This window comes from Vulpes vulpes, chromosome 1 (genome assembly GCF_048418805.1).
Source record: "Vulpes vulpes isolate BD-2025 chromosome 1, VulVul3, whole genome shotgun sequence".
Classification (NCBI taxonomy): Eukaryota; Metazoa; Chordata; class Mammalia; order Carnivora; family Canidae; genus Vulpes; species Vulpes vulpes.
This window is the reverse complement of record NC_132780.1, coordinates 124,376,942-124,402,194: the sequence shown is the minus strand read 5'-3', so window position 1 is coordinate 124,402,194 and position 25,253 is coordinate 124,376,942. Positions and strand designations below refer to the sequence as shown.

The window sequence follows — 25,253 nt, the reverse complement described above, 5'->3', positions numbered from 1 at the left end:
ATTAACTTCTTAGAAGTAAACATTTTTGTAGTTTCTTTGGTATGTTCTCATTTGTAAGTGGCCACAAATTGTGAAGTTCATTGCAGAACAAAGTGGCTGGTCACTAGCATTCACTTTTCTAAAATAAGGCCATTGGGATGCCTGGGTGGCTCAGCGGGTGAGCATCTGCCTTTAGCACAGGGCGTGATCCCAGGATCCGGGCCCGAGTCCCACATTGGGTTCCTTGCAGGAAGCTTGCTTCTCCCTCTACCTGTGTTTCTGCCTCTCTCTCTCTGTGTCTGTCATGAATAAATAAATAAAATCTTTAAAAAATAAAATAAAATAAGGCCATTAACTTTTCCATCTCATAAAGAAATTATTAGAAGCATAGATTTACATTTCCCAATTTTTTCACTGTGTGACAAACCAAGCAGGAGCATGTCTGATAGCAGTCAGTCCCTGTAGGTATTCTAGTTCATAGTTGTGACATTTCTTTTTAAAAGTAGGTCATTTGTACAGTAATGAAAATACAGAGAAGGAAGACAGAAGAAGAAAACAGCAAGAGGTGATAGGAAATGGAAGGAGATTGGAAAAAAAAAGACAAGGAAATCATTAAGAGAACAAAAAAAGAGGGGATCCCTGGGTGGCTCAGCGGTTTAGGGCCTGCCTTCAGCCCAGGGCGTGATCCTGGAGTCCCGGGATCGAGTCCCGCGTCTGGCTCCTGGCATGGAGCCTGCTTTTCTCTCCTCCTGTGTCTCTGCCCCCCTCTCTCTGTATCTCATGAATAAATAAATAAAAATCTTAAAAAAGAGAACAAAAAAGGAAAGAGGAAAAATAAGAGAAGTCATCTTTTTTCTTGTGAGAGGAAAATTTATGCTGTCCCAGATAGTTTTTTAAAAATTATCTCAGATTTAGATCTTTCATCCATTTTGAGTTTATCTTTGTGTATGGTGAAAGAGAGTGGTCTAGTTTCATTCTTCTGCATGTGTATGTCCAATTTTCCCAGCACCATTTATTGAAGAGACTGTCTTTCTTCCAGTGGATAGTCTTTCCTCCTTTGTCGAATATTAGTTGACCATAAAGTTGAGGGTCCACTTCTGAATTCTCTATTCTGTTCCATTGATCTATGTGTCTGTTTTTGTGCCAGTACCACACTGTCTTGATGACCACAGCTTTGTAGTACAACCTGAAATCTGGCATTGTGATGCCCCCAGCTATGGTTTTCTTTTTTAAAATTCCCCTGGCTATTCGGGGTCTTTTCTGATTCCACACAAATCTTAAAATAATTTGTTCTAACTCTCTGAAGAAAGTCTGTGGTATTTTGATAGGGATTGCATTAAACGTGTACATTGCCCTGGGTAACATTGACATTTTCACAATATTAATTCTTCCAATCCATGAGCATGGAATATTTTTCCATCTCTTTGTGTCTTCCTCAATTTCTTTCAGAAGTGTTCTATGGTTTTTAGGGTATAGATCCTTTTCCTCTTTAGTTAGGTTTATTCCTAGGTATCTTATGCTTTTGGGTGCAGTTGAGGAGAACACAGGCAACACCCTTTTTGAACTCGGCCACAGTAACTTCTTGCAAGATACATCCACGAAGGCAAAAGAAACAAAAGCAAAAATGAACTATTGGGACTTCATCAAGATAAGAAGCTTTTGCACAGCAAAGGATACAGTCAACAAAACTCAAAGACAACCTACAGAATGGGAGAAGATATTTGCAAATGACGTATCAGATAAAGGGCTAGTTTCCAAGATCTATAAAGAACTTACTAAACTCAACACCAAAGAAACAAACAATCCAATCATGAAATGGGCAAAAGACATGAACAGAAATCTCACAGAGGAAGACATAGACATGGCCAACACGCACATGAGAAAATGCTCTGCATCACTGGCCATCAGGGAAGTACAAATCAAAACCACAATGAGATCCCACCTCACACCAGTGAGAATGGGGAACATTAACAAGGCAGGAAACCACAAATGTTGGAGAGGATGCGGAGAAAAGGGAACCCTCCTGCACTGTTGGTGGGAATGTGAACTGGTGCAGCCACTCTGGAAACTGTGTGGAGGTTCCTCAAAGAGTTAAAAATAGACCTGCCCTATGACCCAGCAATTGCACTGTTGGGGATTTACCCCAAAGATACAGATGCAATGAAACGTTGGGACACCTGCACCCCGATGTTTCTAGCAGCAATGGCCACAATAGCCAAACTGTGGAAGGAGCCTTGGTGTCCATCGAGAGATGATGGATAAGAAGATGTGGTCTATGTATACAATGGAATATTACTCAGCCATTAGAAATGACAAATACCCACCATTTGCTTCAACGTGGATGGAACTGGAGGGTATAATGCTGAGTGAAATGAGTCAATAGGAGAAGGACAAACATTGTATGTTCTCATTCATTTGGGGAATATAAATAATAGTGAAAGGGAATAGAAGGGAAGGGAGAAGAAATAGGAAATATCAGAAAGGGAGACAAGAGACAGAACATGAAGACTCCTTTTTTTTTTTTTTTTAAGGAATGAAACTTTTTTTTTTTAAATTCATTTATGATAGTCACAGAGAGAGAGAGAGAGAGAGAGAGAGAGAGAGGCAGAGACATAGGCAGAGGGAGAAGCAGTCTCCATGCACCGGGAGCCCAATGTGGGATTTGATCCCAGGTCTCCAGGATCACGCCCTGGGCCAAAGGCAGGCGCCAAACCGCTGTGCCACCCAGGGATCCCATGCAGACTTCTAACCCTGGGAAATGAACTGGGGGTGGTGGAAGGGGAGGAGGGCGGGGGGTGGGGGTGACTGGGTGATGAGCATTTGATGGGATGAGCACTGGGTGTTATTCTGTATGTTGGCAAATTGAACGCCAATAAAAAATAAATTTATTTTTTAAAAAATTAGGTCAGGCCCTATGAATGACAGTAATGTGGTTTTGTTTGTTTTGTTTATTTGGTTTTTGTCTTTTGTTTTGGGGATGAGATGGATTTCTGCAGTCCTTGTGGATTGCATCTTTTACATTGTCCTCATTTTTTATTTTTTTAATCCTTTTTTCATCATGATAAACATTCTCTTTGATACCTATCACCTTCTCCCCTCAAACCGCCCCCCTCCCGCACACCTGAGTGAAATAAGCCAGCCAGACAATACCATATGCTCTCACTCATATGTGGAATTTAAGAAACAAAACAGACAAGCAAAGGGAAAAAAAAGAACAACAAACTAAGACCATTAATTTTAGAGAACAAACTGATGGTTACCAGAGGGGAGCTGTTGTCTTTTTTAATAGCCTGTTAGATGTACACTGTTAAATGAGTTTGGGATTCATAGATTCATGTTTCTTTATTATTTCCTTTAGGCAATTGAGAATTTTGAACCGGCAACTTAGAGAACAAGAAAAAACTCAAAAGGCATCTGGTGCTCTGGAATGCAACCTTGAATGTAGGTAAAAGAACTTCAAAGAACTGATAGTAAATTCTTTGTTCTAGAAATACTGATAAAGAATTGAGCTTTCTTAATTACTTTGTTTCAAAAATTCTTTTAATTTATATTTGAAAAAATAGGAGTAATACGTGCTAAAAATTAAAATAGCACAGAAACAAAAATAAAAGATCTATGCTATTAGCAATCTCCACAATAGCCATAATATGGAAAGAATCCAAATGTCCATTGGCTGATGAATGGATAAAGAAGACGTGGTATATACATACAATGGAATATTCCTCAGCCATCAAAAAGAATGAAATCTTGCCATTTGAAATGACATGGATGGACCTAGAGGGTACTGTGCTAAGCAGAATGAGTCAGTCAGAGAAAGGTAATCCCGTATGATTCCACTCATATGTGGAATTTAAGAAACAAAGCAGATGAACACAGGGGAAGGGAAGGAAAAATAAAGATAAAAACAGAGGGAGGCAAACCATAAGAGAGACTCTTAACCCTAGGAAACAAACTGAGGGTCACTGGAGAGGCTGGGGTAACTGGGTGATGGCCATTAAGGAGGGCATATGCAGGGGGATGCGTGGGTGGCTCAGAGGTGCCTTCGGCCCAGGGCGTGATCCTAGCGACCCGGGATCGAGTCCCATGTCAGGCTCCCTGCATGGAGCCTGCTTCTCCCTCTGCCTGTGTCTCCCTCTGCCTGTGTCTCTGCCTCTCTCTCTTTCTTTCTCTCTCTTTCTCTCTCTCTCTCTCTCTCTCTCTCTGTGTGTGTGTGTGTGTGTGTGTGTGTTTCTCTCATGAATAAATAAATAAAATCTTAAAAAAAAAAAGAGGGCATATGCAACTGAAGAGTCCCTAAAGTCTATGGCCATACCACCCTGAATGTGCCCAATCTTGTCTGAAGAGTCACTAAATTCTACACCTGAAATTAATAATATACTTTATATTAATTAAATTTAAATTAAAAATTTTTTTAAAAGATCTGTGCTATTACATCCCAATAATACAGCCCTGTTTTTTTAAAGGCTATATTTCCTTTCACATGTCCCCTGCACATATAGAATTAATCTGTTTCACAAATACTGAGTTCTTACTGTGTGCCTGGCACTAAAAAACTATATGTGTATTTTTTCTTTTTTAAAAATGAGATTACAGGGACGCCTGAGTGGCTTAGTGGTTGAGCATCTTGCCTTCAGCTCAGGGTGTGATCACAGTCCCAGGATCGAGTCCCACATCAGGCTCTCCGCATGGAGCCTGCTTTTCCCTCTGCCTATGTCTCTGCCTCTCTCTCTCTCTCTCTCTCTCTGTCTCTCATGAATAGATAAATAAAATCTTAAAAAAAATGAGATTATACTGCACATGTTTTTCAGAAACTTGTGATTTACTCAACATGTAGAGGCATTTTTCTTTTTTTTCTTTTTCAAGTTTTAATTTAAATCCAGTTAATTAACATGCAGTGTGATATTAGTTTCCGGTATAGAATTTAGTGTTTTTCACTTGCATACAACACCCACGGCTTACCACAAGTCCCCTCATTAATATTTACCACCCATTTAACCTGTTCCCCTATTCACCTTTGCTCCTACAATTCCCTGTTTGTTCCATTTTATTTTTTTAATTGAATGTATGTATTTATTTATAAAAGATTTTTATTTATTTATTCACAAGAGACACAGAGAGAGGCAGAGACAAGACAGAGGGAGGAAAGGCAGGCTCCATGCAGGGAGCCCGATGTGGGACTCGATCCCAGGACTCCAGGATGACTCCCTGAGCCGAAGGTAGACGCTTAACTGCTGAGCCACCCAGGCATCCCTGTTTGTTCCCTTTTATTAAGAGTCTGTTTTATGGTTTATCTCTTTCCCCCCCCTATGTTCATCGGTTTTGTTTCTTAAATTCCACATATGAGAGGAATCATGGTATTTATCTTTCCCTGACTTATTTCATTTAGCATAACACTCTGTAGTTCCATTTACCTCATTGCAAATGGCAAGATTTCATTTTTTTGATGGCTGAGTATATTCCATTTTATATATACGCACACACACACACACACCACATCTTCTTTACCCATTCATCAGTTGATGGACATTTGGACTCTTTCCGTAATTTGACTGTTGATAATGCTGCTATAACATTGGGGTGTCTATATCCCTTCGAATCTGTATTTTTGTATCTTTTGGGTTGTAGGGCAATTCTATTTTTAGCTTTTTGAGGAATCTCCATATTGTCTTCTACAGTGACTGTACCAGTTTGCATTCCCACCAACACTGTAAAGGGTTCCCCTTTCTCCATATCCTCACCAACACCTGTTGTTTCCTGTGTTGTTAGTTTTAGCCATTCTGAAAGGTGTGAGGATATATTTTATTGTGGTTTTCTTTTGTTGTTGTTGTTTTAGATTTTATTTATTTATTCATGACAGACACACAGAGAGGGAGAGAGAGAGGCAGAGACACAGGCAGAGGGAGAAGCAGGCTCCAGGCAGGGAGTGCCACGCGGGACTCGATCCCGGGTCTCCAGGATCAGGCCTTGGGCTGAAGGCGGCGCTGAACCACTGAGCCACCCGGGCTGCCCTATTGTGGTTTTCAGTTGTACTTCCCTGATGATGAGTGATGAGCATCTTTTCAGTGTCTGTTAGCATTTGTATATCTTCTTTGGAAAAGTGTCTATTCATGTCTTCTACCCATTTTTAAACTGGATTATTTGTTTTTGGTGTGTTCAGTTTGGTACGTTCTTTATTTTGGATACTTACCCTTTATCAGATATGTCATTTTTAAATATCTTCTCCCATTCCAAAGTTGCCTTTTAGTTTTGTTGATTGTTTCCTTTGCTGTACAGAAGCTTTTTATCTTGATGAGATCTCAATGGTTTATTTTTGCTTTTGTTTTCCTTGCCTTAGAAGACCTAACTAGTAAGAAGTTGCTACAGCCAATGTAAAAGAGGTTGCTGCCCATGTTCTCCTCTAGGATTTTGATGGCTTCCTGTCTCATATTTAGATCTTTCATCCATTTTGAACTTATTTTGTGTATGGTGTAAGAAAGTGGTCCAGTTTCATTCTTTGCATGTTGCCATCCAGTTTTCCCAATACATTTATTGAAGAGACCATCTTTTTTTCTGTTGCATATTCTTTTCTGCTTTGTTGAAGACTAGTTGACCATATAGTTGTGGGTTCATTTCTGCATTTTCTGTTCTTTTTTTTTCTTTTTAAAGATTTTATTTATTTATTCACGAGAGACAGAGAGGGGCAGAGACATAGGCAGAGGGAGAAGCAGACTCCCCACAGGGACCCGGTGTGGGGGTCAATCCCAGGACTCCAGGATCATTCCCTGAGCTAAAAGGCAGACGCTCAACCACTGAGGCACCCAGGCATCCCTCTATACATTGATTTTGTATCCTGTGACTTTACTGAATTTGTGTATCAGTTCTAGCAATTTTTTGGTGGAGTCTTTGGGGTTTTCTATATACAGTATCATGTCATCTGTAAACAGTGAAAGTTTGACTTCTTCCTTGCCAACTTGGATGACTTTTATTTCTTTGTATTGTCTAATTGCTGAGGCTAGGACTTCCAATACTATGTTAAATAACAGTGGTGAGAGTGGATGTCCCTGTCTTGTTCCTGACCACAGAGGAAAAGCTCTTGGTTTTTCCCCAGTGAGGATTATCTTTGCTGTGGGATTTTCATATATGGCATTTATTATGTTGAGGTATGTTTCGTCTAAACCTACTTTATCATGAATGGATGTTGTAGTTTGTCACATGCTTTTCCTGCATCTATTGAGAGGATCATATGGTTCTTAGCCTTTCTTTTGTTTAGAAAGGCTTTCTGTTGTGGTGTATCACATTGATTAATTCTGAATTTTGACTACCCTTGCAGCCCAGATATAAATCCCACCTGAACATGGTAAATGATTCTTTTACTGTACTATGTGATATAATTTGCTCTTTGTTGAGAATTTTTGCATTCATGTGCATCAGGAATATTGGCCTGTAGTTCTCTTTCTTGGTGGAGTCTGTGACTGGTTTTGGAATCAGGGTAATGCTGGCCTCATAGAATGAATTTGGAGGTTTTCCTTCCATTTCTATTTTTTGGAATAGTTTAAGAAAAGTAGGTATTAACTCTTCTTTAAATATTTGATAGAATTCCCCTGTGAAGCCTTCTGGCCCTGGACTTTTGTTTGTTGGGGTATTTTTTTATTACTGATTCAGTTTCTTTGCTGATTATTGGTCTGCTCCAGTTTTCTATTTCTTCCTGTTTCAGTTTTGGTAGTTTATGTGTTTCTAGGAATTTATCCATTCCTTTCAGATTGTCGAATTTGTTGTTCGGATGCCTGGGTGGTTCAGTGGTTAAGGGTCTGCTGTCGGCTCAGGGCGTGATCCTGGAGTCCCGGGATTGAGTCCCACATCGGGCTCCCTGCATGGAGCCTGCTTCTCCCTCTGCCTGTGCCTCTGCTTCTTTCTCTCTCTGTATCTGTCATGAATAAATAAGATCTTTAAAAAAATAACAATTTGTTGGCGTATAATTTTCATAATATTCTCTTATAATTGCTTATATTTCTGTGGTGTTGCTTGTTATTTCTCCTCTCTCTTTTGTGATTATATTTTGGTCCTTTCTCTTTTCTTTTTGATAAGTCTGGCTAGAGGTTTGTCAATTTCATTAATTTTTTCAGATAACCACCTCTTGGTTTCATTGATCTGTTCTGTTTTTTTAGCTTTTATATCTCTTACTTTTACATTAATCTTTATTATTTCCCTTCTGCTGGCTTTAGACTTTATTTGTTCTTCTTTTTCTAGCTCCTTTAGGTGTAAGATTAAATTATTTATTTGAGATTTTTTGTGATTCTTGAGGAAGGCCTGTGTTATTAAATACTTCCCTCTTAGGACTGCTTTTGCTACATCCCAGAGTTTTGGACCATTGTGTTTTCATTTTCATTTGTTTTCACGTATTTTTTAAATGTCTTCTTCAATTTCCTAGTTGACCCATTCATTCTTTAGTAACATGTTGTTTAACCTCCATGTGTTTGTGGTCTTTCCAAATGTTTTCTTTTGGTTGACTTCAAATTTCATAGCTGTTGTGGTAAAAAAAATATGCATGGTATGATCTCAATCTTTTTCTCCTTGTTGAGGTCTATATGTGACCTAGTGTGTGATCTATTCTGGAAAATGTCCCATGTGCACTTCAAAAGAATGTGTATTCTACTGCTTTGGGATGAAATGTTCTGAATATATCTGTTAAGTCCATCTAGCCCAGTGTGTCATTGAAAGCCGTTGTTTCCTTGTTGATTTTCCGCTTGGATGAGCTGTCCATGATGTAAGTGGGGTGTTAAAGTAAAGTAAAGTTATTGTATTATCAACGAGTTCTTTTATGTTTGTTATTAATTATTTTATACATTTGGGTGTTCCCAAGTTGGGGTCATAAATTGTAAATACAATTATTGTATCTTCTTGTTGAATAGTCTCCTTTACTATGATACAGTACATAACTTTGGTTTAAAGTTTAGTTTGGGGGCTTCTGGGTGGCTCAGTTGGTTAAGTGTCTGCCTTTGCCTCAGGTCATGATCTTAGGGTCCTGAGATTGAGCTCCATGTCTGGCTCCACACTCAGCAGGGAATTTGCTTCTCCCTCTCCTTCTGCCCCTCCCCCTGCTCATGATCTCTCTCAAATAAATAAATGAAATCTTAAAAAAAATAAAACATTAAAAAGAAAAGTCTAGCTTGTCCATATAAATATTGCTACTCTCTGGCTTTCTTTTGACATCCAGTTGCATGATAGATATTTCTCCATCCCCTCACTTTCTTCCTTCCTTCCTTCCTTTTTTTTTTTTTTTTTTTAGAGATTTCACTTATTTATTTATTAGAGGCAGAAACATAGGCAGAGGGAGAAGCAGGCTCCCTGGAAGGAGCCTGATGTGGGACTTGATCCCGGAACTCCGGGATCACGACCTGAGCCAAAGGCACTCAACCACTGAGCCACCCAGATACCCCTCTTTCTTTTTTTAAAAGATTTATTCATTTACCTTAGAGAGTGTGTGCAAGTGGGAGGAGGGGCAGAGGGAGAGAATCTTTAAGTAGACTCCCCACTGAGTGCAGAGCCACAAATAGGGCTTGACCCCACTATCCATGAGATCATGACCTGAGTCAAACCAAGAGTCTGACAATCTCCTGAGCCACCCAGGTGCCCCCCTCCATCCCCTCACTTTCAATCTGCAGGTGTCTTGAGATCCAAAATGAATCTCTTATTTTTTTTAGTCCATTTTGACACCTTATGTCTTTTGATTGAAGCGTTTAGTCCCTTTACATTCAGAGTAATTATTGGTAGATATGTGCTTAGTGCCATTTTATTACTTGTTTTGTTATTGTTTCTAGAGATTTTCTCTGTTCCTTTCTAGCCTTTGTCACTTTTGGTCTTTCTTTCCCACTCAAAGAGTCCCCTTTAATATTTCTTGCAGGGCTGGTTTTGTGTTCACGAACTCCTTTAGTTTTTGTTTGTCTGGGAAGCTCTTTATCTCTCCTTCTACTCTGAATGACAGCTTTGCTGGATAGAGTGTTGTTGGCTGCAGATTTTTCCCATTCAGTATGTTGGATATATCATGCCACTCTCTTTTGGCCTGCCAAGTTTCCGTGGAGAGATCTGTAGCTAGCCTTATGGGTCTTCCCTTGTAAGTTAAGGACTTGTTTTGTCTTGCTGCTTTTAGAATTTTTCCTATCACTGTATTTTGTAATTTAACTACAATATGTGTTTGTGTGGCTCTGCTTTTGTTGATTTTGATGAGAGTTCTCTCTGCCTCCTAGATGTCTGTTTCCTTCCCCAGATCAGGGAAATTTTCAGCTTTTATTTCCTTAAATAAACCTTCTTCCCCTTTTTCTCTCTTCTTCTGGGACTGCTATAATACAAATGTTTTTAACATTTAATGGAGTCAGTGAGTTCCCTAAGTCTACTCTTGTGATCCATCATTTTTCTTCCCCTTTTTTGTTCAGCTTCATTATTTTTTTCATAATTGTATCTTCTGTATTACTTATTTGTTTCTCTGCTTCTTCCATACCTGTGGTCCAGATGGTTTCACATCTCAGATACTACATTTTTCATTTCTGCCAGATGGCGTTTTAACTCTTATATCTGTGGTAAGGGCCTCCCTGAAGTCTTCCATTCTTTTCTCAAGTCCAGCAAGTATCCCTGTGATTATTGTTTTTTAATTTTCCATTAGGCACATATTTGTTTCTTTTTCTTTTTATCTGTTTTGATTCAATCTCTGACCATGATCTTTTCTTGTTTTTTTTTCTTTTGGGATGAATTCCTCCATTGTGGCATTTTGTCTAGGTCTCTATCTTCTTGTGTTAGAAAAGCTGTCCTGAGAGGAATGGCTCTCTGAGGAAGAGGTCACATAGTGTCTAGTCCAGGGCCTGGTGCTTCAGGGAGTGTCTCTGGTGTGTGCTGTGTGCACTCTGCCACTGTGTTTTGGTTGCTCTGTCCCTCAGGTCATTTGTCTGCAGAGGTTCTCCTTACCTGCTGTGGGCAGTGTTTGAACCTTGGCCAGAGCATGGCAAGTTTTAAGTAGGTATCTCTGGTTTGCTTGTTAAATGAGACTTGATGCTACTTCCACTAGAACTCTATGGTTGGTAGACATGGTGTGTGCCAGGGTTTGTGCTGGTCTTCTGGGAAGGGACCTGCTGTGCTGGTCCTTAAACAGACTTGCCCGAGAAAAGCAGTACCAGCAGAATACACAGCAGGACTTAGTGTAAGCAGGTTAGGCAGCCGGTGTTGGTGATGAATTGGTTTATGCTAAAGGGTGGGAGAGGGAAATGGCACCAGCCACTCCCTTTGTCCCCAGAGAGGGGAGTCTGTGCTTGCTGCTCTAAGGGGGCCCTCTCAGAAGAGTGGATAATCTCCCCTTGTGCATCCTATGCGTTTTTCAGATTGCTGTTTTCATGGTGTCCATGTCTGGGTTACTTGCCTACTGGAGCAGTGTAGTGCACTTTGGGCTCTATTCCAGCCAAGCCTGCTGACTTGTAAAACTCCAAACTTTGGGGGCCTGGTGTGGTAAAGACCTGCATTGGTCTTCTGGAGGAGGCTTTTCTGCACTGGGACTGATGCAGGTTTGACCCAGAAAGGTAGTCATGCCAGAGGACAGGGGGTGTGGATTTGGAGCAAGCTGGTCAAACAGGCAATGTCCTGGTTAGCCGCCCTCAGCAGGTGTCTCTGCCTTTGCTGAGGGGTGGGGAGGGAAAGGGAGCCCACTGGGTCTTTTGTCCATGGAGAGGCAACCACCTCTCACAGATGTGCTTCAAGAAGTAGGAACAGTCGCTCCTTATGCCCCTTTGGGGGTCCTCAGATCATATTTTCTGCCCTGGGTTACTTGCCTTCCTTTACTCCAGGAGTAGGGCGACACCCTCAGATCTCTATCCCAGCCAAACCCAGGGACCTCTGGGCTTAAAGAAGTTTAAAAAACTGGTTGTAAAAAATTCATGAAAGTCAACCCCTTCTCATTTTCCCAGCCAATGGCTTTGGAGAAGTATTCTCCTTGCACAAACCCCTGTGCGCTCTAGTCTTTCTCAGTTTTCTCTGCGACCAAGGCTCCCTCCCCTCTGCAGCAACCTGTTTCTCCCCCAAACCTCTTGTCTGCACTTCCTACCTTCCTTGATGTGGCCTCTTCTCTCCCTCTGGTTGTACAGTTTATCAGTCCTTAGATCAATTTCTTGGGTGTTCAGAATGATTTGATAGTTATCCAGCTGTGTTCAAGGGACAAGGCAAGCCTAGGGTGGTCCTACTATGCCACCATCTTAGCTTTCCTCCTCCCCCCAGTAAAATCTGTAATGGATATTTTTCTTTCTGTTTAGGAATTATTTGGATATTATGCTTCTGTGATTCCATCATAATGTATTTGAAGTTTTCTATGTAGGTATTTTCCCTAGTGCAAACAGTGCTGTAGTAAAAATATTATGCATGTCTTTGTGCATGTGTGTGAGCATTTTGTAGATTATAGCTGTAGAATTATTATTTTTTTAAAAGATTTTATTTATTTATTCATGAGAGACACAGAGAGAGAGAAAGAGGGGAACAGAGACACAGGCAGAGGGAGAAGCAGGCTCCATGCAGGGAGCCTGATGCGGGACTCGATCCCGGGACTCCAGGATCATGCCCTGAACCAATGGCAGGCACTAAACCGCTGAGCCACCCAGGGATCCCTAGCTGTAGAATTATTGAGTCAAAGGATATATACAGTTGGAATTTTGACAGATATTGTCAAATTGTGCTTATGAATCGTAGAGTTGAAAATAGTAGAAAAAAATAATAGTAATAGAAAAAAATAATAGTACCTTAGGAAAAGATGAGACCTATTTGTTTCTTTGTTATTTATTCTTGGGATCTTTTCCTAAGCCTGACAAAACTCAGATGCCACAAAGGAAGACATAATAAAATTTGTCCTCAGAATTTTTTTTCATTTTCTGCACAGCAAAATTGTAAACACATTTAAAATGCATCAACAAAATGGGGGAAACTTTTCATAATACAGGATATGACAGAGGCTTAATTTTCTTAATACATAAATAGTTCTTACAAAGCAGTAAGAAAAATACGGAACACATACTTTGTAAAAGTGTCATCTTCACCGAAGTAATTTTGAAAAAAGTCACTCTGAAAAAAAAAAAAAAGAAAAAGAAAAAAGTCACTCTGATTCCCCTATGAATAAACAGTAGGGGGTGGGGAATAGAGGCCAAAATGGGACATGGGGAGATGGTGGTTGCCATTCTACATAGCTAATCTCTTTCTGGTCTCTGCTCATTTACCTTATTGTTCCCTTGAGAGCATGTATTGCTATTAATAATAACTTGTTTGTTATCAGCTCTTTGAGAGCAGAGACCATGTCTGCTCTTCACCACTTTATGACCAGATTCTAATACCCTGCCTCACACTTAGTAAGATTTCACTCGAGGCTGCATTTGTTAAATGAATGTGCTGTATACTTTTTTTAAAAGGGATCCTTTTTTTTTTTTAAGACTTTTTATTTATTTATTCATAGAGACAGAGAGGGTGGGGGGCAGAGACACAGGCAGAGGGAGAAGCAGGCATCATACAGAGAGCCTGATGTGGGACTCGATCCAGGGTCTCCAGGATCACGCCCTGGGCTGCAGGCGGCGCTAAACCGCTGCGCCACAGGGGCTGCTCTGTGCTGTATACTTTTATAGCCATTAAAGAGAATGTGATAGATCTCTGTGCTGATACATATTGATCTAATGGGGGGGGGGGAAGGACATGATTAGAAACAATGGGTACAGTATGATTCATCTCTTTAAATAAATATGTTATATGCACATGTATTTTTCCAGAAAGATCTCAAAGTTAATAATAGTGATTGCCTTTGGGAGGAGAGTGGAGGTAGGGTGGGCTGGAAGATTCTTCATTGAGAATCACTTGGTATGTCATGACGTTTGAATTTTTTTTACCTTGTGCATGAATTATTCTTTCATTAATAAGGGTAAAAAAAAAAATTTAATGCCCCAGATATCAACTGAGGAAGAAAGATATGACTAATGCATCAAATTTTAAAAATATATTTAGTATTTACCTAGAACTGCTCAAATATATAATGGTAAAGCAAAATCAATAAATTCCAGATCTTTTTCAAATACAGATCTTTTCCAACTTTGTGCTTTTTAAATTTGGGCAACAATTATTTGATCTGCTTTGTCTTGCAGTGTTTTCCCTTCAGTCATTGAACAAGTCCCTGCAAAACCAATTACAGGAGTCACTGAAGAGCCAGGAATTACTACAGAATAAAAATGAGGAACTTTTAAAAGTGATTGAAAATCAGAAAGATGAAAACAAAAAATTTGCTGGTATGTTTAAAGAGAAAGATCAAACTTTACTTGAAAATAAACAGCAATTTGACATTGAGACAACAAGAATAAAAATTGGTATGTATTTGAACTGTACTTATGGTCACATTTTTTAGAAAGGATGAGGAAACTGAAACTTTCTTGTGGTTTCAGAATTGGAGGAAGCCTTAGTCAATTTGAAAAGCTCCCAGTTTAAGTTAGAAGCTGCTGAAAAGGAAAATCAAATATTGGGAATAACATTACGTCAGCGTGATGCTGAAGTAACTCGCCTGAGAGAATTAACCAGGTAATGTTGACTTCATTTGAATAACATGCCTCTTGTCAGATTATTTATAGACTTCAAAAATCATTTTAGACTTGCTCTTTTTCCCTCTTTCCTCTTATTTTGTCAGTAATTTCTAATGGTGTTTTCTTCTGCTCTAATTAGGTTTAGAAATGCAAGCCTGGCTCAGTGCTTTTTAAGCCATGTGATTCCTGGAAAAGGGTGCTTGTAAGGAGCTTCAGCTTTTTAAAAGTAAGCTGAAGACTAACTTAGCAAATGGAGAGGAGCCCTCTGGCTCTGAAGCCAGAGAGACCTGAAAATCCCAGCTCTAGCATGTACTAGCTGTGTGACTTTAAGCAAGTTATTTACCCTCTCTAAACCTCAGCTGTAAAATGGGGCATGATTAGGGTTGATAGGAACACTAAGAAATCATTCCCGTGAGGCCCTGATCACAGATGCCTTCATGCCAGATGATCCTAGGAAAGTCACTTAGCCTCTTTGAGTCCCAGTGATTTCATCACGAAAGTGAGGGAGTTGGCAGTAATCCCTAAGAGCCCTTGCTTCCCTAACATGTCTTTTCTCAAATAAATAAAATCACACCACTCAATTTTTATATGATATTTACTTTCAGAGTTCAGTTTTCTCTTGAAACATTTGTTAAGAATTGGACCAACTACTTATTTAAATCCCAGAGGGGAAGTCAGCGATTTTAGGCCTGCATATCATCAGATGTGGCCCTGCATTTACATGATCCTGCAAGTTCATCATTCCAAATATAAAACAATTTTGAATATAAAACAATCTCCTTTATATTTCAAATGAGAAGGTCTGTTTTAAATTATGAAATTTTAGGGAAATAGATGAAATAATGATACATATGTATGTATATAATACTTAATTTACTAATTTGGTTTTGCAAACATTTGAAATGATTCTATATAAGCTATGTTAATATATAAATACTGCATTTTTCTCACACTAATATTTCATTCAAACTTTTATTGAACAATGGGGAAGAGCAAAAGACACTTGTATATCCATGTTGTGCTATAATTAATTAGGCTCTAGTCAGAGTTTCTAAAATGTTGGCTTATACCATTCTTGTGAGAGAATGTAAAGTGAGAGAATGCCCCTCCTTATGAAAGCCTTTATAAAGTTGCCAAAGAAAAGTATCTCCTCTTTTTTTGAGGAGTAATTTTGGGATGAAAACTCTGCTATTATCGAGTATTTATGGTAAAAGAAACCAGTCACAAAAGACCACATATTGTATGATTCCACTTAATATAAAATGTTCAGAATAGGCAACCCCATGGAAACAAAAAATAGATTAGTGGTTACCAGGGGCTGGGAGAAGAAGAGAAGGGGGGAGTGAGTGCTAATGGGAATAGAGTTTCCTTCTAGGGTAATGAAAATGTTCTAAAGTTGGATAGAGGTAATGATTATATAACTCTCTGAATATACTAAAGACAACTCAATTATATACTTTAAAAGGGTGAATTTTATAGTATATAAATTATATTTCAATAAACTTAAAAAAATACATGTGGTATAGAGTCCATGTGGAAAAGAAAAGTAGGACAGCAAGTCAGCATGGTCAGGTTCCATGAGCAGTTGTGTAGGTGTCCCTGGGAGCATCTCAGTATAAGGGGCATGGCGCTTAGCCTCTAGCAGGAATTGAAGCAGAGGATCTAGTTGCCTGAGAATTTGCTTTTCTTTTCAGTCTTTGCTTCATACCACTAAACCTAGCTCCTTGATGAGCATGAAATAAGAAGCTGATGTTATATTTTATTTACAATGTACTTTGATATTTTTCCCCCCAAATCTTCTCTCCCATATCTATTTTATTTGTCCTCGTCTGTGATGGAAAGATTTTAATATCTGCATATTCATAGATGGGGAAAATGAGACCAGGCAAGTTAAATATTAAAGTTAATAATGGATCTGGGACTAGAACGCACACCTCTTAATCCTAGTCAGGTTTTCTCTCACTCTTGCACATGGCATGTCCTTCACTAAAATAGCTTATTCCTGGTAACAACTCCATGTGTAATTTAGTCTAAGTGAACCTTAGCATTTTTTTTTTTTTTTGCCTGAGAGATGTAAAGATGAATGGATGGATTCATTTGTTTATTCATTTATTCAATAAACATTTATTATATATCATGTTCTAAATATATATGTGTTAAATACAAAAATATGTAATCTTAGTTTATTTATGAATATCCATATCATCAAGCTTTTAGCTTTTAGCTTGATGATGGATATACAAAGATACATGCTTTTTTAAGAATAAACTCACTAAATACTATTTAACATGTGCATTTGTGAAGAAAATTGATACTAAAAATGTAAGGACAGTTTTCATAGCAAGTAATAGTATAATTATTATAGAAATTAGCATCAATGAAGCCCAAGGAAATGAAGGGTCTTCGCTTGACTTTCACGGCCAGTCAGTGCCCAGGCTGGCACCGGAGCCAAGATTTTAGATTCTCTCTTTAACCTTGCTTCCTGTTTTGGAAATCACAGCTTCTCTCTGACAGAAAAGGACATGTTTTTAAAAGATTGTTCTACCTTTGTACCTGCTCATTCTTTGAAAATCACAATCTGCCTTTTGTAGTGTTTTTTTTTTTTTTGGAATGAGAATGATTCACTTGCAACTAGAGCCTTTTCTTAACATTCACCTTAACATATAAGCATAGGAGATGAAAAAGGTCTTTACTTCTTGTATATTATCTGCTTTTAGGAAAGACTATGTCTAAAATATTAAATGTAAATGTTTTGCTTTCCTTAAGACTCTCAAGAGTTTCCTGTCAGTTTTTTCTCCATTGTTATCAAGGACCTTTGCTTTTTATGCTGGGCATAAATCCTATGTCATGACTACTAGGTCACCCATTAGATTAAATAGTCTCTATAAATGATTATAGAAACATAGTGGGCAAGCTTAGCACAGTACTTAGTACTACCCCTATGTTTTCTGAAGATTCAGTAACAGCTTCAAAATCTAAGCATACCCACAGACGGCGAATTTTGTTTTTGTCAAGACAAAAAGTTCATATTTGAGCTTAATTGCATCTAAATTCACCCATGCTGGTGATTTATGGTATGTTTGGTGATATCCTGTGCAGTTTAGTTAATTAGGAATAACTCCAATACTAGAGCTGGGCTTCTGTGACCACTTTTACTTTTGACAAAGGGTAAAGCAGCAGCCCCTGCCAGTATAGCTAAATCTTCAGCTGGCCTCCTCCTTCTTCCCTGTAGTCACACACTCAGTAAGGCAGATGTGTGTTTTTTGTATGTGTTTTAAATAATCTCTTAAAGATTTCACAAAATTTCTGAATGCCTTTCTCAGACAGTTGGGGAGAAATAATGGGACTAGAAGGTGCATGTATTTATTCTAAACAAATACCCTAAGCCATCTCTCTCTTCCTTTTCTAACCTTCAGTAACTTTGAAATACACCCTTATCACTTTTTCAAAATTTCACTATAACACACGTTATAAAACCATTAAAATGTGAGGAAAATGCATGTTTTCAGTGAATATGTGGTATTCTAATAGCTTCAAAAACACTCTTATAAGTGCTGATACTTATTTAAGTTAGTATACTTTTATAAGTAACTGAGAAAGAACCTTAAATTTCTTATTATAAAGATATGTCAGCTTTCTAAGCATTAAAAAATCAGTGTGTTTAGGTATATCCCATATAACAGAAACAGAAATGTATCCACTTCATAGCTATTGAGGTATTCATATTGCTTCTTTATAATTTTAACATATTGTCATTTCTTACAGAGATTTTTCTTTTAGCTTCAGAGACAATGATTCATGTTTTGTTTAAATCAGAAGTTTAGGGATTACTATTAATTTCTAGAGATGAAACATGTTAATGTCATTGTCCCTTTCTTCCTTTCTTCATCACTGATTTTGTTCACAGCAAAGATAACATGTTTATTTAAGTCTGGAAAGAAACCTTAACATAAGTATTGCTTTTCTAAAAACAAATAAAAATGAAAATTCCAGGGATCCCTGGGTGGCGCAGTGGTTTGGTGCCTGCCTTTGGCCCAGGGCGCGATCCTGGAGACCCGGGATCAAATCCCACATCGGGCTCCCGGTGCATGGAGCCTGCTTCTCCCTCTGCCTATGTCTCTGCCTCTCTCTCTCTCTCTCTCTGTGACTATCACAAAAAAAAAAAAAAAAAAAAATTAAAAAAAATGAAAATTCCAGTATGTAGTCTGCTGGAATTAATAAGTGGGTGATTATTCATTACAGCGTTTTTAAAAAGGTATGTTCATAGTATATATTTTTTGTCTTTTAATAATAGCTCATTAGCTTCTTAAGAGAAGTATGAGAAAAAGTGGTAGGAGACATTGCCATTTGGAGAGCAATCAGAACTCAAAATAGGTTTAAGATGACAGCATAAGCCAGGTTGGAAAAAAATTAGTTTTTCCTTCTGTAGGAAAAAAAATCACTCATTTTATATCCAGAGGTAAATCAGTGCTGTAGTATAAAGATTTCCTTGTGGTATTTTGTTTGGATATGCATGACTGTTTCTACAAAAATAGCAATGTATCTTTGTTACTTACGGACTGCTCTTTTAAGTTTAATCTTAAATAATGAACATTTCTCCATCAGGAAATATTCCTTACAACACAACCATAAATGGCTGTAGTGCAACAAAGCATAATTTACCTAAATCATTCTACTGTGTTTAAAGATAGAAATACTAAATCCATCTATTTTCTATTATAAATTATATATTTATAAGTATATATTTGGGTACTGCCTCTTGGCGCATATATGTAGAATAAATTCCTAGAAGTGCAAATCAGTGGGCCATACAGATATTTGGGACTTCTGATGTTTTGCCAGTTTGCTCTCCAGAAGGGTTATGCTAGCGTATGCTCCTGCTACGCTTGAAGAGGACCTGCCTCTTCAAGCTTCTCTGACAGTAGGCATTATTCTTATTTTACCATGGTAATTTGATAGGCCAAAAAAGAAAAACATCATTTTAAAAATTGGAATTTCTCTGGTTAGAAGGTGAACTTTTTAAAACATCCCTACTAGCTACTTGTAATCTTTTAAAATTACTCTTTGATGTCCTTTGTATTTTTTTTTAATTGACATATTTCTTTTTTTATATATGATATGTTAGAATCTATACATGATTCAATTCAAAAGGACCAAAAGCTTGGTATAAAATGGCTCTAATAGGACTAATAATAAAAGCTGCCATCAAACGAACACCTCTATAGCCTGAAGTGGTGCTGAACACTTGGCCCTCACATTTTATTATTTTATCTTATTTAATGTTCATTGTAATTCCAAAAGTCTTCATTTTGCAATTGAGGAACTGGAGATTCAGAAAGGTTGAATGACTTGCCCAAGATCACAGCTAGTGATAGGATTTTATTCCATTTCAGACTTCAAATCCTGAGTGTTTTTTCTAATATCACACTTCTCTTGGTACCTAGTTGTTGCTCATACCTAATTATACCAGGTAATTATCTCTAACTGTCCTTTTTTCTCAGTATTGTGTCCCAGTGTCCTTTGCATGTATACTTAAATAGAAAGAATTTAATTACTAACAGAATCCACACCATTTTTGCAATGTTGCTTAAGAACAAAGTATTTCATACCTTAAGAGAAAGAAATTTCTGAACCTGTATTTTTAAATATCATAGTACTAGATTTGATACAGACCAAGATCTCTTAATTGTTATTGCAATTTACTCATTCCAGAGTGCAGTCTATGATTTTGTGCTTTTAGTTGCTTTTTTCAGTGTTATAAACCAGGCCAGGCGCTTGCTTCAAATTCTTTTAAAGATGAGGTATAAATAAATAAATGAAAGAAACAGATAAAAAAAAGAATAATTGGTGTACTAAATTCTTCTTAACAGAACTTTACAGAGCAGTATGGCAAGGCTTCTCTCAGATCTTAGCATGGACAGTGCTCGCTGCAAGTCTGGGAATCTTACCAAAGCACTTCTGAACATTTATGAAAAACAACCTCAACATGACCCAATCCCAGCTCATACTTCCATAATGAGCTACCTAAGTAAGTTAGAAACAGATCACAATTTTACACATTCAGAGCTGCTCTCTGCAGTTAACACTGAGGAGAACATAGAGCCAGATAGACCTTATGAAAATGCTTTGCCCTCCAAAGGCCCTCAACAGAGTAATACAAAGAGCATGGAGGAAGCATCAGCCCCTGGGATCATTCCTACCCTTTCAAAACAGGATTTGGTGGAGGACAGCGAAATTACAACTCTAATAGATGATGGGTGTAATCTGGATAATACAATTTACATTCCATTTGCTAGAAGCACATCTAAAAAGAAATCACCGCTATCTAAGAGATTATCCCCTCAGCCACAGATCACTGTGGCTTCACCACAGCTGGTCGGCAACAGTGGATGTGTCTCTGAGAAAGAAAATAAATCGTGTGCATCTAGAGTTGGTTCCTCTTCCAAAAAGGAAGCAGAAGATGCACCTGAGAAACTTCCCAGAACAGCCGATATGAAAGACAAGCAGCTCCTCAAGAAAATAAAAGAAGCCATCTGCAAGATCCCTGCTGCCCCTGAGGAGCCACCAGAACTGGCTGTGGGTCATGACCCCTCCACTTGTCAGAGCAGCAGCTTTCAAGTGAGAAGTAGTTTTGTCTCTGATGGTAGCTTTTTAAATTCTGACTTAATGTCTGACTGGAGCATCTCTTCTTTTTCAACATTCACTTCTCGTGATGAACAAGACTTCCGCAATGGCCTTGCAGCACTGGATGCCAATATTGCTAGACTCCAGAAGTCCTTAAGGACTGGTCTTCTGGAGAAATGAACTCGGAAGAAAAACGATTGAGTGCTTCTCTTTAAGAATAGAACATGGCTACATTGAATGTATATTTTCAATTTCTTTAGAGAAATGATATTTTATATTATACTAATTATGTATGATAATCGTATGAATAATAAATTTATTATTGGACTATACTGGCAGTCTGGAGCTTATACGTACAAACTGTCTTAAGAAATTGACATTTGTTAAGAGAAGAAAGTTGTCGATAAATGGGAAAGTATTGTAATATTTTATTTTAGAACTTTACCCTTAGAGGTCTTTATTTACCCTGCTGGGCTGAGGGTCCAGGTCAGAAGGATTCTCTGGTTGTCCTAAAGGATAGTGAAAAGGGAGTCTCTGGGTACAATTTATCATATTCAAGTTTAGAATTTCTTTTCTCTTTCCGGATTCTTGTTTGTTTTTTAATGACATTGTGTTTTTATATGGGGTGCTGTATGCTGCAGGCTAGTGTTGTTGGTGAGATATAAATATTTCTTGTAAGAAGAAAAATGCCAGTATGTCCATCTCTTAAAAAACATTGATTGGTCCAAGAAAATGCAAATAACATCCTGAATTAGCAAATGGTTTCTGAAAACCTTGGCATTTTTATTTATTTTTATCCTGAATGGATGTTTAAGACCTTTAAAAAAATAGACTGATAAAGAAATGCTAATAGATAAGTCTTAACTTGGGAAGTTTGATTTTTTTTTTTAAATAAATGAGAGATGTTTGTTTTTTGTCCTTATTATATTTGAACATAAAGGAGTTTTTAAATCTTTTCTTTGTTTTTTTTTTTTAAGGTTTTTATTTATTTGGGAAGCCTGGATAGCTCAGTGGTTGAGCATCTTCCTTCTGCTCAGGGATGATCCCGGGTCTGGTGATCAAGTCCCGCATGGGGCTCCCTGCATGGAGCCTGCTTCTCCCTCTGCCTGTGTCTCTGCCTGTCTCTGTATGTCTCTCATGAATAAATAAAATCTTAAAAGAAAAAAAGATTTTTATTTATTAGTTTGAGAGAGCATGTACATGAGCAGGGGGGCAGGTGGGGGAGAGAGAGAAGCAGATTCTCCAGCCAACAAGGAGCCTGATGCTGGGCACAATCCCAGGACCCTGAGATCCTGACCTGAGCCAAAGGGAGATGCTTAGCTACCTGAGCCATTGAAATGCCACAAGGAGTTGTAAATCTTGGACTGGTTATAATTCTCCCTTTCCCAATGTAATTCCTTTTCAGCCCTTTAGCTGAGAACATCCTTTATATTATAAATAATATAAACTAAATTAGTCTCTGTTTCTCTGTACTAGTACTTCTTAACTACTCAGTCTCACCTCGTCCATGTAAGCAGCATATTCAGGCTGCTAGGAGACTGAGGGTTATGCGATCACTAAACTTCGTAATCACCTGCCGGTGTCTTTATGCATGGTTCTTGGGCAGGCTTTAGCATTAAAGTGTTCTGTTGGCACCAGGACCTTTTCTTAAGTGTTGGTGCTACAACTTCTGAAGGACCCAGATACAATCTCTTTGACATGTTCAGATTTTACAGATAGAGATTTCTTTTTTTTTTTTTTAAGATTTTATTTATTTATTCATGAGAGACAGAGCGAGAGGCAGGGACACAGGCAGAGGGAGAAGCAGGCTCCATGCAGGGAGCCCGACGTGGGACTCGATCCTGGGACCCGGGATCACTCCCTGAGCCAGAGGTGGTGCTAAACCACTGAGCTAGGGATCCCTGGGTGGCACAGCGGTTTAGCGCCTGCCTTTGGCCCAGGGCGCGATCCTGGAGACCCGGGATCGAATCCCACGTCGGGCTCTTGGTGCATGGAGCCTGCTTCTCCCTCTGCCTGTGTCTCTGCCTCTCTCTCTCTCTCTCTGTTACTATCATAAATAAATAAAAATTTAAAAATAAATAAATAAACCACTGAGCCACCCAGGAGTCCCTAGATAAGGATTTCTTAAGTCTAAAAATATTAAATGAATTTTTAGGTTTTTTTCATAGAATTTTCCATTAATATTTCTAATGTTTCTTCCAGTGTTCATAAATTAATTCATTGGTGTATTTGGAGGTAACAAGCCACAACTCTTCAGCAACGTAAGTTACAAAGCACAGTTTAGAGATATAAAATACATCAAGGAAGATAACTGTGTCATCTATCTATTCCCATATGAATTGTTATTCATATGCAGAAGTAAAATCTTAAGATTATTATATGATAATACAAGGAGAACATTGTATTTTGCCCTTAAACTAGAAATGAGTATTCTTTCATGCAAAGAAAATTATTAAATGCTTTATCGGTTCACTTAATTAGGGGTTAACAATGTGATTAAAAAATGAATGAGACTGGAAAATCCTTGAGAAACCTTACCAGGAGCTTACTACTCAATATAAGACACATACATGGCATAAAAACATGAAATAATTTGAATAAATTTCAAGGTGGAATGTAATTCTAGCAAAAAAGGATGGGATAGAAAAAAAAAAAAGAAAAAGGATGGGATAGACAGTGAGCTTCATAGAAGTTTAGACCAGAAGGAAACTTAGTACAGAAAGGCCTAGAAGAGAAGAAACTTCATTTTGACATTTAAGAACGAGTAGGATTTGAATAATCCTGTATATATCCTCACAGTGTTTACCTTGTAAGAAAGTATTATCAAATCATGGGGGTTGAGTAGTATATTAAAAGGATGATGGATATACCAACCTAACAGAGAAGGATTGCTATGGTGACTCTTGAACAACACAAGAGTTAGGGACACCCAACACCCTCTATGCAATCAAAATCTATGTATAACTTTTGACTCCTCAAAAACTTGACTACTAATAGCCTACTGTTAACCAGAAGCCTAACTCTATTAATACACTGTATTCTTAGAATAAGCTAGAAAAAAAATGAGAAGAAAATTGCAAGGAAGAGAAAATATGTTCACCATGCTATCTTGTATTTATCAGGAAAAACTCCATGTGTAAGTTGAGCTGCACAGTTCAAACCTGTGTTCAAGGGTCAACTGTATACGATAATGGTAGCAGTAGATAATAATAGCACAATTAGAAGAGTTAGGGTCAGGGCAGCCCGGTTGGCTCAGCGGTTTAGCACCTGCCTTCAGCCCAGGGCCTGATCCTGGAGTCTCAGGATCAAGTCCCACGTCGGGCTCCCTGCAGGGAGCCTGCTTCTCCCTCTACCTGTGTCTCTGCGCGCCCCCCTCTCTCTGTGTGTGTGTGTGTCTCATGAATGAATACATCTTTAAAAAAAAAAAAAAGAGGGTCAGACTAGACTGTCTTGAGCTTCAGGCTGAGGAGGAATCATTAACCATGAGGTCTTGGGTATTTGGGTATATTTGGTGGTGGTGTTTTGTTTTGTTTAAATTGAGGACCTGGACCAGATAAAACTGGGTATTCTCTTTTTTTTTTTTTTTAATTTTTATTTATTTATGATAGTCACAGAGAGATAGAGAGAGGCAGAGACACAGGCAGAGGGAGAAGCAGGCTCCATGCACCGGGAGCCCGACGTGGGATTCGATCCCGGGTCTCCAGGATCGCGCCCTGGGCCAAAGGCAGGCGCCAAACCGCTGCGCCACCCAGGGATCCCAAAACTGGGTATTCTCAAAATTGCATAGAGTGATTATACATAGTAGAGGAGGGGGAGGCTGGAAGCCACCTAGAAAGCTGTGGCAGTAGTTCAGACAAATTTACAAGCCTTTGGCAATAAAAGCAAAAAAAGACAAATTGAACATTTTTTCAATGGGCCTGGTGACTTAATAGGAAATGAAAGAGAAATCAAAGATGACTCTAGGGTCTCCAGTTTGATCAGTTTGAGTAACACCGAGCAACAACTCAAAAAGTTTTGGGCTAGTTCCAAGTTAAGTCTTAGTAACAGTACTGATAATGGAGAGTGGGATCAAAAGGAGGGAAAGCATGCCCATTC

General features: G+C 38.4%; 1 protein-coding gene across 10 annotated transcripts in view; it reads left to right on the top strand.

The window, feature by feature from the left end:
• CCDC14 (coiled-coil domain containing 14) overlaps positions 1–22,114 on the top strand; it is a 52,194-nt gene extending 30,080 nt beyond the window's left edge. For 7 of the 10 annotated variants that reach the window (XM_025990195.2, XM_072725282.1, XM_072725267.1 and 4 more), the window contains 4 exons: positions 3,338–3,420; positions 14,106–14,324; positions 14,400–14,532; positions 20,405–22,114. In XM_025990195.2, the coding sequence (XP_025845980.2) occupies positions 3,338–3,420; positions 14,106–14,324; positions 14,400–14,532; positions 20,405–21,338 (1,369 nt within the window). In that variant the 3' untranslated portion in view covers positions 21,339–22,114. The remainder of the gene's footprint in view (positions 1–3,337; positions 3,421–14,105; positions 14,325–14,399; positions 14,533–20,404) is intronic. The other 3 variants (XM_072725276.1, XM_072725273.1, XM_072725272.1) reach the window with 1 other exon arrangement.
• Positions 22,115–25,253: the final 3,139 nt, after the last annotated feature.